The sequence below is a fragment of the Panulirus ornatus genome, chromosome 37 (genome assembly GCF_036320965.1).
Source record: "Panulirus ornatus isolate Po-2019 chromosome 37, ASM3632096v1, whole genome shotgun sequence".
NCBI classification, from domain to species: domain Eukaryota; kingdom Metazoa; phylum Arthropoda; class Malacostraca; order Decapoda; family Palinuridae; genus Panulirus; species Panulirus ornatus.
This window is the reverse complement of record NC_092260.1, coordinates 28,408,495-28,423,211: the sequence shown is the minus strand read 5'-3', so window position 1 is coordinate 28,423,211 and position 14,717 is coordinate 28,408,495. Positions and strand designations below refer to the sequence as shown.

The 14,717-nt window shown below is 41.4% G+C and overlaps 2 protein-coding genes across 32 annotated transcripts in view; both read right to left on the bottom strand.

The window, feature by feature from the left end:
• LOC139760660 (uncharacterized) overlaps positions 1-14,717 on the bottom strand; it is a 152,603-nt gene that overhangs the window by 95,248 nt on the left and 42,638 nt on the right. For 3 of the 31 annotated variants that reach the window (XM_071684130.1, XM_071684133.1, XM_071684138.1), the window contains 2 exons: positions 12,848-12,958; positions 11,297-11,395 (listed from right to left, as the gene is read on the bottom strand). The exons of 27 other annotated variants lie outside the window; for them this stretch is intronic. In XM_071684130.1, coding sequence (XP_071540231.1) covers positions 11,297-11,395; positions 12,848-12,958 — 210 coding nt within the window. The remainder of the gene's footprint in view (positions 1-11,296; positions 11,396-12,847; positions 12,959-14,717) is intronic. One more of the 31 variants, XM_071684131.1, reaches the window with a different exon arrangement.
• Positions 10-8,155, bottom strand: LOC139760663 (uncharacterized). Its single transcript, XM_071684155.1, has 3 exons — positions 7,550-8,155; positions 5,733-5,849; positions 10-2,607 (listed from the first exon to the last, which is right to left on the bottom strand). The coding sequence occupies exons 1-3, from the start codon at positions 7,670-7,672 to the stop codon at positions 2,488-2,490; spliced, it is 360 nt and encodes a 119-aa protein (XP_071540256.1). The 5' UTR covers positions 7,673-8,155; the 3' UTR covers positions 10-2,487.

The window sequence follows — 14,717 nt, the reverse complement described above, 5'->3', positions numbered from 1 at the left end:
CACATTTGTGGGGAGACGGGACACTTGGTCAGTCAGCTGAGATATAGAGTCAGTCAAGGTAGAAAATGGGATGTCCGTCAAAAACAGTTCATAGGATGCACAGCGAACCAGAACGGAAAATGGGTCATACTGTCAGTTATCACTTCAAAGTCAAAAGAGCACAGGGGGAGAGGAGTCAAAATATAATATAGTTACACGATATAAAATAAGTGTACCTAAAAAACTGGATTTCAGTCAAAACAGGATATTGGATATATGTATCTATGCAGGAAGGGAAAGACAGTCATCTTACAAAATGTGCGAACAAAATAGCCAAAGGAGAATCAGGGTTTCAGTCAACACAAAAAAATGTAAGCCGTCACCAGTCATCAGTGAAAACGGGACACCTGTCATTTTGTGAATACAATGGAAATCAGTTTTCAGTCAATACCGAAAATGGCATTACACTACAAAGCTAAATCAAGCAATTTAATGAAACTTAAATGCTAGAAGAAATATCGTTTAGAAGTGAGATAAGCAGTGGCTGAGGGAAACCCTGTAGGAAAACTAAACACTTATTTCTCATGATTGCCGGAAATGTATGAAGCAATATCCCAAAAATATGGCATTGAAGCAACACCCAAACTGCAATTAACGTTCTACATGTGAAAAGTAAATAAAAATAATCTATATTCATATATATAGTGTAATGCCAAAAAAAAGGGGGGCCTTAAATCTAAACTTAATGTCTTAAAATTATAGGCAAGCTCCCAGAGACGTACTCTTATTTGCAGATTTCAAACCTGATATTTGACCGTTATATCCCGTAATACATTTAAGGGGAAACTTTTCCCCATGATGAGCGCGTCTCCCAGGAGCTGCCTACAGGGAATGGCTCTGTGGTGCTTAACTTAAAACTTAGCTTATCTCAAATAAATGTTTTCCGAAAGAAATCTAAATAAACATGTCAAGTTCCACCCATTTCAACCAAGAACAAATATAAAAAATAATCCTGAAAAAAAGAAATTACGTTGTACCTGCTGGGAAGAAAATAAAAATAAGATTAGTAAATAATACCATATGCCTTTCAGACAATAAACTTGTTCTGATCTATTTCAAAATATATTACCTTAAAAACTACTACACTAACTCAAGACACGCTAAATGCAAGAGGTTTGTCTATAGTAAGCCATATATAGGGTGCAAGGAGAGCGTAACATGGCATCACTGTCAAGTTTCGTGTTGACTCATTAGCCAGAAGACGGAGGAAATCCTCTATAAATTCCGTGTCCTTGAAGGTTCTTGTAAACACTAGTTGTTAATCATGCAGTCATAATAATACACAACCAAGTACCGACAAACTTGAAAATCAACAGCATAACAATTGCCACACGCTCGTCACCACTGCTATCCTGGGATGAAGTTTGACATAATGTTTACATTACCATAAAATCATCAGACAATCATGCAATGCTGTAACATCTGGTCACATAAATATCTAACATAAACTGTATACATGTGAAGGGAGAGAAGGTTTTGGTCACCAATACAAGCAGGAGTGGGTTATATAACACTTCCCACGCACACGGTAGTCTTTGTTTGGACAGTCGTCATTCAGCACGCATTGAGTCTTGTTATACTTAAATGGGCAAGTGGCGGCCTCCTTAAAATGCATTATAAAGGTCAACAGGACTTATACTGTGGTTTCCAAAATGGTCCAACAGGAATTTCCCTAAAAATACATACAAAAACTTCTGTACAAAACAAGTCGATTCAAACTCCTAAGAGGAAATCTGATTGTACAGAATTGTGTCCACCACCATTCTTTGAGTCCCTACAAAACCTTCCATCTTCCTGAGTCAATACATCCCTGGAAGACAATATTATCATCTGGCACGAGTGGAAACTTGTCGCATGGGAAGGGAATGTGTCGGCGGGGGAAGCGGAACACTGACAACGCTGCTTCTTACGGCCTGTTGTGGCGTGCAGGATGGCCGCTCCCTAAGATGTCAACCGGACTTTAAAAGACGCTCCCTTCTCCCCCGACCTCTGACCCTCCCTCCAGGCCAGATGATTGGTCACTCCCCTCTCCCACGTTCCCAGGTGACTAGTCTGCAACACTGCTGGGGTCCATTTGTACCTCAGCAGTTAGTTCCACTCACCACACACACACACATACACACACACACACACACACAGTGTGTTCCGGGGACCATGTGCGAGCCAGACTTTAACCTGGACCTGATGACCAATCAGTAGAATTACCCCCAACTAGATAAATGAATGTCAAAATGAAGAGGACTTTGCAGGTAAACCATGCGGAAACTACGCCGGAGGGGAGTAGGAGTGGGTAGTGCGGGCGGAGGGTGTGGGCAGTGCACGCAACACGGTGCAAGGTGTACAGTGGGCATGCAACAGATGGTGTGGGCGGTGTAAACACCTAAGGTGTACCACAGGTGTACAAAGAACACTAGGAGTGAAGGTACAGAGGGTGTACTGGTGAAGGAGTTACGGGCGGAGGAGGAAGTGGGCGGTACTTACCACGAGCGCCACAGAAACGCCCGTGCAGATGTTGCGTCTCGGGGGCGTCTGAGGGAGCGGGGGGATTGGCCCCACGAACGCCGCGCACTACAACAACAACAACAGCCGCTACATCAAAGTCTTAACACTCTCCTTTGCCTCAACAGATGTAGTTTGCTACAGTAATGTCTAGCAGAAACACTATCCTTATGTTTTTCATCTACAGTTAAAATCAACTACAGTAATTACTTAATACAAATACAGCACAAAACATCTATACATTGTCTATGACACGATCTCAGCAGTGAACAACATTACAGACATACAATAACTTGCTTTCACTGAAAACCGCTAAAACAACATGTGTCAACTGCACGACAGTACCTCCTTAATACTATCATATCAACGACAACGTTTTCTAATGTATCCCATGGGCATCCTTAGAGAGCCGTAAACAAATCATACACGGACATGACACTATGACACCGGAGCCAATAACGTTTAAGAGTTTCGCCAAGACCTTATAATAAGCCTGGCAACGGACCATTGTCTATACAAGACCTGTCCTTCGTTTTCCCCATTAAAATCGCAAGCCGCCATGTCTGGCTGACCTAGACAATTGTTCCTCTCTGTATTTTCTCGTTCCGAACAAGCGGCCTGCAATTCGTCCAAGCATGAATGATTACGGTTTTCCGAGGACAAGAAGCACTTCTACGCATCCGTTAAAATGTTGCACGGCGTGAACTACTTTCCCATCTAACTACCGTGGAAAGTTTACAAAAATCGCCATATGAACTACTGTATGACGTCAAGCTAACCTCTAAGGTGTTTCTACTAAAGATAACTCATCGTATTATCTGTAACTATAAGCTGTGCAAACTACCGCATCATGCCTAATGGCTCATTAATAGTAACTACAGCGTTTAAACCCAACTTCCTACTGTACAAACTACACAATACCATAATCATCGGAAATAGTTACGCAGTCTACCATACAGCACATAACTACTGCCTCGTCTAGTTTAGCTAACATGAAGTGTGCTTTAAGTAGTTTAAACTAAGAAATGCTGTGACCTGACGTCACACTACGATCCCGCTGTGTAACGTCCGTAATATTGAATTCTCTGGTGTAAACATGTCATACAGGGATGCGGGTGTGTATCGTTCGTAACAGTAGTTACGTTCCGGGTGATGCAACGTCATTTCTGGATCTGGTTGCGTAACGTCCTCAGAACTAAGTTCCAAGGTAGGTATGAATGGCGACATTCCGACACACCACTGTAACACATCTGACATGATAACGTGGTCCAAGTGTGGGTAACATCGCAAGTGCCTCGCCCGATAACAGCAGGCTTCGTACGTGATTAGATATGTTCCGAGTTATATAACACCGGAGGCCGGTGTAACGACCTTCAAAACAGTACTCTAATATGCGCCGGACATAGGTTCAGTGTACCTGTCCTGTTTACGGTGTCGAGGGTTTGCGACAGATGTTAAAGTGAGATTTACAACCGGGGTCTAGATGTCACACAAGTCAAAACGGGTTCCCATACATCGTCGATATCATCATATACGACAACCAATACACGTACAAATTTGTCGCAGAATCGGCGCAAAAAAAAAAAAAAAAAAAAGGAATCCTTTTGCTAGGTCTAGGTACATAATGACGTCATGTACGGGTTTAGGTGTGTGGATTTTTAAAAAAATAATGAAAACTTAATATTTTCGTTTAAAACATTTTTAAGATATGAAATAGAGGAAATTAATCATGCGTGTATATATATATATATATATATATATATATATATATATATATATATATATATATATATATATATATATATATATCAACATGTAATGTTCACTTGTAAATCAAAGTAAAGACGTTTTATGAGTTATACCCAAGTTACCGACGCAATTCCAGAACAAAGTTTTGTCCCATCGTTGGTCCAATAATATACCCAGTCCTCCTGTTCTCTGTAGCCTGGGTTAAATCACCGACGCGCAAAGGTAAAATTAAATTCACAAACACAATATATATATAATATATATATATATATATATATATATATATATATATATATATATATATATATATATATATATATATATACACGCACACACACAAAGTGCGCATTTTTTACCAACATTAATGTAGAAAAACAGCATTAGCAACATGAAATAACTGCAGCAACATTTTCCAGCCATCAAATTATCACCTTAATTACAACCAGGATCACTAAGGCAACAGACACAATCGTGACAATTTTTCACAGTATTATCTGGCTATTTTCCTCGTATTAACGTCTGTCGTCAACTATTCTCCTCTTGTTAATAAGTATCTGGTTTTACTAAAATAATATCAAATACCTTCTACCTGTTAACTCATCTTCAAAATATTTTCAGCATCCTAATTACATTTCATGAATTTCTGCTTTATGCCACAACTACTAGAAATCACCGTAGTGTTCCTCGTCAGTCTCTAATTTGGGAAAACAACTGGGTAAGCCTTTCCATTAATCTCTCATTAGTAGAAGAAACGATGTTTCTTACTTGACTAAAGCCACCGAGTTCTTTTTACAGGCGACCATGTGAAAGCCGCGCACACGTGTATTTATTTACCACGGTCTGTGAGGCAATTTTTCGCACAGCCGCTGCTCACCAGACATCTACATATATATTGTTTCCCTGAAAAAAAAAGACCATCTAATATCAACTGATAACGCCGTAAACATTTTGTACATAATCTACACCAAAACAAATCGTGTTCGTGCAAATCCTCTTAACTTTCGCTGTGATGTCAAGGACCAGCCTGCCGCCTCTCAGAACACAGAAACTAACCTCTCAATAAGGGACTGATAACTAAAGCCTGGGAACGCTCGTGGTATAACATGTCAGTGACATAAGTTACCCTATACAGGATTTGTTCAAGTCATATTTATGGTTACCCTAAGTAAAGGATATAATGTCATACAACAAATATATACAAAACACACACCTTCACACCGGCTACGTTATCCGTTGTGAACTGTGAAGTCGGGGACATGGCGGGCGCGTTGCTTGGTGATACGGAGGCAGTACACAGCGGGGGTGACGTAGGAAGTATCGTAAGAAGCGGGATTGCATGTCATTCGATACGATGTTACCGTATATGGCAAGCTCATCGTACACAGCGGGGGTTCCGTACGAAGCTCTAGTGCCAACGAAGCTGAGGTACTACAGTGGCGACTTACGAGGCGCGCGACGTTGGCCTTGGTGATGTAGGGTTCGCGGCCGCCTCCGCCACCGCCTTTGGTTGCCGCCACGTCCGGTGGCTCGCACAGGCGAGCTTGGTCGCAGTAACTGCGACGCTGTGTTAGGGGTCGCAACCATGACAGGTTCCAGCGAGACCAGGTCAGACAATGTCACAGGTCATTCATCAACAGAAGCAGCACATCAAACAAGAGAATGATATTATTAGAGGTAAAACAAGTGGGAAGACTGAGGCAGTAACGCTGTCACAGAGCAATTCACTCATGTATTCTATATATCAACATCTTGAAACCTCTTAGTTTTACTATAACTTGCCAATCTTAAGACTATGAAATTAAACCATATCTTTACCCTAAAACACACATTATACCGCCGCAGTACCCGGGGCAAGCACTACACAACAGCTCCTGGAGCAACACTACATCACAGTATCTGGGGTAACCGTACAGAAGTCTCTAGGGCAACACATTAACAGTACTTAGGGTAACACTAAACCACCACAGCATCCGGGACAACACTACATCACCGGCTCTGGAGCAACGCTACACCACAGTATCTGGAGCAGCACTACATTATCAATCTCGGGGGCAATGATACAACATACTCTCAAAAGCAACACCACATGTGATTGAGGCAATACTAAACCAAAGTATTTGGGGAGAAACACTATATCACAGTACCTGGGGCAACACTATACCATACTATCTGCGGCAACACTAAGTCACCGTCTCTGTAACATTACATCAGAGTATCTGAGGCAACACTACACACTAACCTCTGAGGCAATACTACACCCCAGCCTCTGGGGCAAAACATCACAGTGTCTGAGGAAACATCAGACGCTCCGGGGCAACACTACACCGCAGTCCACATCTGGGGCAACACTACTACATCAGTCTTTGGGTCAACATTACATCACAGAATCTGAGGCAACACTACACCACACTATCTGAGGTATCACAGTATCTGGGGCAACACTATACCACAGTACATGGAACACTACATCACTCTCAGGGACAACACAACCTCAGTATCTGGGGTAACACTACACCACAGTATCTGGGGAACACTATACCACTCTATGAGGCAACATTAATCCACTGTCTACGGGGCAATGCTTTACCACAGTCTCTGCGGCAACACCACATCACAGTATCTGGTACAATAACACATTATCTGGGGCAACACTGCACCACAGTATCTTGAGCAACGCTACAGCACTGTACGTCGGGTGCATCACCAACTTCTGGCAACACTATACCAGAGTATCTGAGACTAACAACACTGAAGCAACAGTACTACACCAACGTATCTGGAAACAAAACGACACTATCTGGGGATAACATCTACAGGAATCTGGAGAAACACAACACAAAGGAGGCATCAACGGGCTCCGAGTGTCTGAGGGGAGGGCCATATTACTGAAACGTTGTTTGGTGGACAGAGTTGTTAGGGGTCTGCATTACGGGTGCTTCACGAAGGGTTGTCTGGCGATAGCGTTACGAGTGCTTATCGACGAGATGCAGGTCAGGAGACCATATAACCCAGTGCTTAACGGAGAAGGGGAAGGTATAAGGACCAGATTATTAAGCGCTCAACAGAGAAGCGGGGGGGGGGGGGGGGGGGGGGACAATCATCAAGTGCTTAACGAACGGGGTCGGGGGTGGGACATTACCAAGTGCTCAAAGGAGGGGGTCGGTAGTTCATATCACCAGAATGCGTAACGTATGGGAGGGAGGTATAGGGGTCAAATTACCGGGTGTTTAACAAAGACGGGATGGTCTGGGGTTCACATTACCAGGTGCTTAACGGAGACTCCGGTATAAACATTGGGTCTTGGTGGTGTTGCCACATTGTTGTTGGTGGTGGCGGTGTTGTTGGGTGCAGGGGGCTTGGATCGGCGCCCCCCGAGGTCGACCATGCTGAGGGCAGAGCCCCTCTGCCCGCGGGGTCAGCCCACGCCCGAGCGGACGCCAGGGCACGGGCCGCGGGGCAGGGAGAACCCGACGAAGGTGGCCACGTGGCGACGGGAGGGCACGAGGGATCGGGCGGTCACCAGCAGAAGCACCAGCAGCACCAGCAGCAGCGGCAACACCAGCAGCGGAGGCACCGTGGCAGCGGCAGCAACAACACCACCACACCGGTGGCAGCGGCAGGTGGCGGGCGGCGGAGAAGACGGCGGCAGAGTGACCCAAGGCGGCAGGGACGGCGGGCGGGCAACGTTGGAGCCAAGCAGAGTGCGGCCGTGGAGGCGCGGTAGACCCCACGCCACGAGCGCGCACACACACACCGGCGCAGTCCACACGCACGCACGAACGGACGCAAGTTTCAGTATGACAGGAAGTGTCAAGTGAGTGTGGTAGGTGCAGTGCATGACCACCCACACCAGTAGGGAGAGAGGAAAGGCAAGTAAGTGTTAGTGGTAGGTGTGTGTCGGGGTGAAAGGTTGGGACCTCAATAGGCGCTGGGTTACCCTAAGGGTCGTCACCCAGGGGTTGTGGTCTGAATGCTCCCAACAACCTATCCTGGGGAAGGTCTTCAATCACATCAAAATCATTATAACGTAAATCCTCACACTAAGGTTACCTAATTAACCTCACTGTCTGAAGTGAGAAACATATACCCCCCCCCCCCCACCTCAGAAATTTATATCATTAATGTTAGTGAAAAAAAAAAATCATTAATTTTGGCGAAGACTTCATAAGCTCCACCCAGACATATTCCTAGTTCTGATCGTCCAGTCCACGTTACAGCTGTCAGCCAAGACCTGATCAGGTTTCCTGTATCTAGTGACCACATTTATCTCGAGATAATGGACCAGACTACATTTACCTTAAGATAATGGACTAATTTCATACTCTTTCATACACATCTAAGCCACGTACACGCTTTGATGTTTAGTATATCATGTCCTCCTACTGTGTACTGTGTCCACACTGTGCATAGTTTGCTGTGTACTACAGTTGACATGGTGAATTTTCAGGCATCATCATACAGGTCATGGCATGCTATGTACAGAACTGTTGCCACATGTCGCATGAACTAAAGACACATACTCTGAGGTCTGTGTTCACACGTGCTGTTACTTAGAGTAAATCAATGATGTGTACATACTTCATCACATGAAGAATACTATGTAACATGACACGGTCAGACATGGGAGAACTGGAATATCCTAGTGGCTATATACTGGCTTCTATGGTACTGTGTGCGAAGACACAGTATGTCAATAAACTCACGGAAAGAGGTCAATTAAACACCATCAAAAGACAAACAAAAAAAGGAAAAGTCATGTATTAAACGATGCTACATTCTAGGTGCTACCAGTACAAAGTTTACTCATAAGCATCAATACAAGGTGTCGCCTCCTTGTCAACAGCAAGAGGTGCTCTTCACTATTATTACAACTACAAGAATTATATTCACCGACGACTATCAATACATGCTACTATTGGACCCTCATTACGAGTCAAGTGCTACCTACCATTACAGAACAAGGCGTTACTCATCTGTCATTACCAGAACAAGGCATTACTAATCTGTCAATACCAAAACAAGGGTAAATCACCCACCCTTATCATTCCAAAGTGTACTCATCTATTACAACCAGCACAAGGCTTACTCGCCCCTCCCTACAACAAAAAGAGTTACTTGTATACTTCAAGAATGATGAGTTACTGGCCTCCAATGCTGGTGACGGTAGTACTGTGCCACAATATACTGCGCGCTACTAGTACCAGGAAAAAGGCATCAATCACTCACTAAAGCCAGTTTGAGGGATTACCTTCCAACCACTAACAGTATATGATGCAAGCTGCCTGCCACTGGCAGAACCTGCCATTCAATCATAACCAAGACAACTTGTTTAAGCTGCCCACCTACTTGTACAATAAGTTTTACCCACCCACTAACCTTGAGGGTGCCCACTGCTGGGCCGGAGACCTTAGTGTGGGCAGCGAGAGAGAGGGTGGACGAGGTAAGTGTTTCGTGTGTGCGAGTCAGGTCCTGGTCAGATGACCAATTGCACTGCTTACCACTACCATCAAGATAACCTTTGGACATGTGGCTACTGTAGCCAACACTGCTACTCTTGTCCTGAGTATCATCATACTTAGACTGAACAGTCATGCGCTTGGACTTCAGAGGGCTTGACACATCATGTTCGTTAGTGGATTTTTTATGCAAATGTGAATAAGTAGGGTGGCTTTGGGGAAAACAATTATAATTCTTTGCCTTGGAAGAGCTTAGTGCTGCATGGGCCCGAGTATGGGCACTATGCACTTCACTTGGTTTCGTGGGCACGGCTGCTGATTTGATATTTCCCCTGTTGAGGGGAATGTTTGGAGTCGTTTGTGAAGCGGCTTGTGAGGCTGGTTGCTGACTAGATGATGAAAGATGTCGACGACAATGTGAAATGGAAAGGGGCTGCTGACGACGCGGAATCTTGGACGTGCACTGGATGCATGAATTAGGGGTAAGGACACAATAAAAATCTAATGAAGTTGTGGGGATTAAGTGTATCATGCTATAACAATGAGGTCTCTATGCTACCCTGCCACCTTGCATCACTAGGTAGTATAGCAACGGGCAAAACTAATGCATTCCATTTTTTATCATTATTGTTCTGCACTATATCACTATACACCAACAACCAGTATCATGAGCCAAATGGCCATGTGATAAAATGAAGTTTACCAATGACCTATGTCTACACAATGGTAACATACTCCACACCACTAGTGTATACACAAAAAATAAAAATAATTCAGTAAACAGAACACAGGGTATCAGAGATAATCCACATATTACAATATGCCACCGAAGGCAATGGTGGAAAAAGAACTGTTTTCAGACAATTCTAGCCTGCAGATGTACAACAACAGACAATATATCATTCCCAAAGCAATGAATCATGGTTACATGCATTTAAGATACCCAAGACTCATACAGGGAGACCACAAGGAGCTGGTAGCTCTCCTGGACCACCTATGAACAAATAAGACACATTCAAAATAGCCTCATGGCATCCCCATTAACTAGGCAATATCTAACAAACTATGCAAGAGGAACTTTGTATGAAAATAACTGTTTAATAAGAAAATTTACCAAAAGAAATGTACCACTGCAAGATCAAACACCTTTACATGCAACTAGCAAAAAACCCTAGAGTCCAATGTAAGAACATATACAACACCCAATACTGTATTTTATCCAGCAGAGCCTGTAAAGAACATAAGCTGTTCCCTACCACCCTTAAAAAATGTCATTGTCCTTAGCAGACCAGAAAGAACACCAGACACCAACAGTCTGAGGAGTTTGTAGAAAATCAAATTCTTACAAAGAGCAAGATAAGAAAAACATAAATACCATCCTGTCAAGTCTGCACCAAATACAAGAGGTTATGACAAATACTAGATTCTCCAGAGCAACCTTTAAGGCACTAAAAACCATTCAAGAATACCAAAGAGAACAAAGGCTGTTTACTACTGGATATCCTGTAGACACTTCAACAAATGGAGAACAGTATTATGGGTACGACACTCACCATGATGGGTGAGCGTGACTGTGAGCGTGAGGAAGCACCGATGTGACCACCTGTTTCTGAGTCTGACAGGAGGCGGGGTAGGTCACCGTAGCTTGCCCTCTGTTAGTAGGTTAAATTTGTTCAACGCTACTTCTGACATATGTCACATCAGGTCATGACTAACTTTATCAAAAGTCAATGAACTTGAGGTTGTTTTTCTTTCAAGTCAAGAGTCTGGTTATGATTATCTTTTACACATAAAATGAAGTCATACTAATTTAAGTCCATTAGTTGTGATGGTGTTTGCAAGGTTTGTTGTAATACATTAAGTATATTCAGCGCTACATTCCAAATTCAGATCTTTATGTTACCAAATTATAATCTAGTATAAATTATAATCTAGTATATACAGATAAGTTTATGTGTTATAACAGTTATTAGCTCTTAAAAGTAGTTAGTGAATGATCAGTAATTAATCTATATATTCAGCAATTAATAAATCAAGGCATCTGCAGACTAAAGTTAATATAGCATTTCAGTAGGGTTAGTAAATGGTCAGTTATCTACACTACATTTCAAATTTACTGAATTCCAGCACCAAGTAAGTACTGGATGGCTAGGCACCATTAGCCAAGCACAACAGATGAATGGACACAAAAATTTAGGCATAACTATACATTTTAACACTTCATGCGACCATATTCCCTTCAATATCCTTATTAAAAATTTAGGCATAACTCTACATTTTAACCCTTCATGCTACCATATTCCCTTCAATATCCTTACTTACTCCCTTTCTAAAATATCCAACTCTGCCCCTCCTTACTATCTTTAACACCAATAAATTGGTAACCTGGTCTGTTTCAATAACAACACAGTTATTGTTTTCTTAGCCTTCCTTCTAATTTCTTCAGCAGCTTTCTAACACTAATTTGTTCTCATTTCGTATGGACTACACCCTACATTGTTAACATCTCACATTTCACTTCCCTTTCACTTTCACTTTTTAGCCATTTTACACTCAAACACTTTCACGAACTACTCACTTTATCTTTCTGTTTACTCATGAATTCTTAGATACTGGGTCTTCAACATGAAAATTTATTTCCTCTTCCTTTGTTACTTTTCTAAAGTTATTATTTTTTTCTTTTCATATTCATTACTTTTTTTTCTTTTTTTTCAAACTGTTCGCCATTTCCCGCATTAGCGAGGTAGCGTTAAGAACAGAGGACTGGGCCTTTGAGGGAATACCCTCACCTGGCCCAATTCTCTGTTCCTTCTTTTGGAAAAAAAAAAAAAAAAAAAAAAAAAAAAAAAAAAAAAAAACGAGAGGGGAGGATTTCCAGCCCCCCGCTCCCTCCCCTTTTAGTCGCCTTTTACGACACGCAGGGAATACGTGGGAAGTATTCTTTGTCCCCTATCCCCAGAATATCTCAGGCATATGTCTTACATTATGATAATTTTGATAATCAAAAACATTAACTTCTTGCTGCATATCTGTTTTCATGCCAAGGATATTCTTTACTAACAGCTGATTCCTGACCAACTAATATTATCAACTGTCTAACTTACCAATTTTTTGACGGAGACTGAGAGTGTTGGAGTGTCGTGTCTGGGAAGTGCACTGGTTGGCGATGACGTATTAGGTTCAGAAAGTCGTGTCAGGTCAGAAAAGCTGCGGGTCTGTTCATCGATACAACACACACATGCAGGTTACATTATATGACTTACTCTGAACTTGTTTAAGTCAAAGTCTGGTATTCCATCAGTTTTTCTGATGTATATACAGTGCTATACGTTTATATTTTTTTTTAGATTTAGTAGGTTCTTTTTTTTATTACAGTAAAATTTATCTCAGTTACATAAGAACTTTCAGCACACCACAGCATGCCCAATCCCATCTTAAGCTAATTACTTTATGTAGATACTGATATAAAGAAACTCATTCATAATACAATATTAAAAATTGCACTTGAGAATCATTTTGATGTTATATAAACAAGTTTCAATTGATATAAATAACTAAATTCCAAGTTGGACTGTGAAATAAGCTGATGTAACTATATTATGAGTGCATTCCCTGACTTCTACATCCACTCCTTACAGCAACTTTTATATTCCAAGAGATCTAATTACAAACTATGATTATCCCACTTCACCATCTTTCTAGATTAGGTAGCATCCTCCCAGGCATTAATGATTTTTCTGAAAATATTGGGGGATCAGACAGAAAACCTTTATGACATGAAGATTATATCATTATGCTTTTCACTAATCACGACATTCCTCCTATCCCTGATATATCAGTTGTTTTGTATTAATTATTATATCATTATACTTTGTAGCTGTCTCCCGCGTTAGCGAGGTAGCGCAAGGAAACAGACGAAAGAATGTCCAACCCACCCACATACACATGTATATACATACATACATGTCCACACATGCACATATACATATTAACTAAAAGACCTAATTTACATTCTATGACCACAACACCTAAAATATCTAAAAACCTAAGCATTATTTTTCTGCATATATGGTAGGAAGAACAAGCATGAAGCCTAAATATATCAAAAGTCAAATTAGGACCCACATTGGTCTGTGCTTCATATACTTTGCAAGTTACAATATCAGCGAAACTTGTATCTTAACATGATTCATCCTGAATGAATCATAAAATATCTAATTCTCCCACAATTAGTCACTAGAAAATCTTTTGTCTTAATAAACGCTTCTGAAATCAAACAAATGCAGTCCAGTACTGATGTAAAAATAATTACTAATTCAGCGTTAAATCTTGGAGTCAGTTCTTCAGTCATGCAATAATGAAACTTTTACCTAACACTTATCAACCTCAGCATAAAGTAGAGCGGGCCAGGTGTTTTCCACTGGCATAATTGTAAAAGGAATTTGGTTATATTTGAATTCATAACAGACATTCTATCTGATGGGAAAAATCTATTTCCTTATCACAAAATAATGCACTTAAATAAACTAAGTATGGTTTATTGATTTGATACGTACCTTTTCACTACCAAAGCTTTAAACCTCACAATACAAGTGATTGACACAAATTTCTAACTGCCATATCTACTTTATTCTTGCCTTTTTTTCATACCTATTCATTGTCTTCCATCCTTGCCAGGTAGCATCAGGAACAGACAATTGAACCTTAGAAGAAAAATCTTCACATGGTTTTTTCCTTTGTTCTTTCTACTGAAAAGTAATAATACAAGAGGGGAGGATTTTAAGTGTCTCCCCACTCCCATCCCACTAAATATTATGAAGTTTGGTAATGAATTCAAAACTGCTTTACAGAAGCTTTTTACATTGCGTATATATTGACAAGTATGAAACTACTGCTACCACATCTATCTTAATGCAGAGGATATTCTTAAAACATGTCATTAGTTACATGAGACTACTTTATAAATTTAATCAG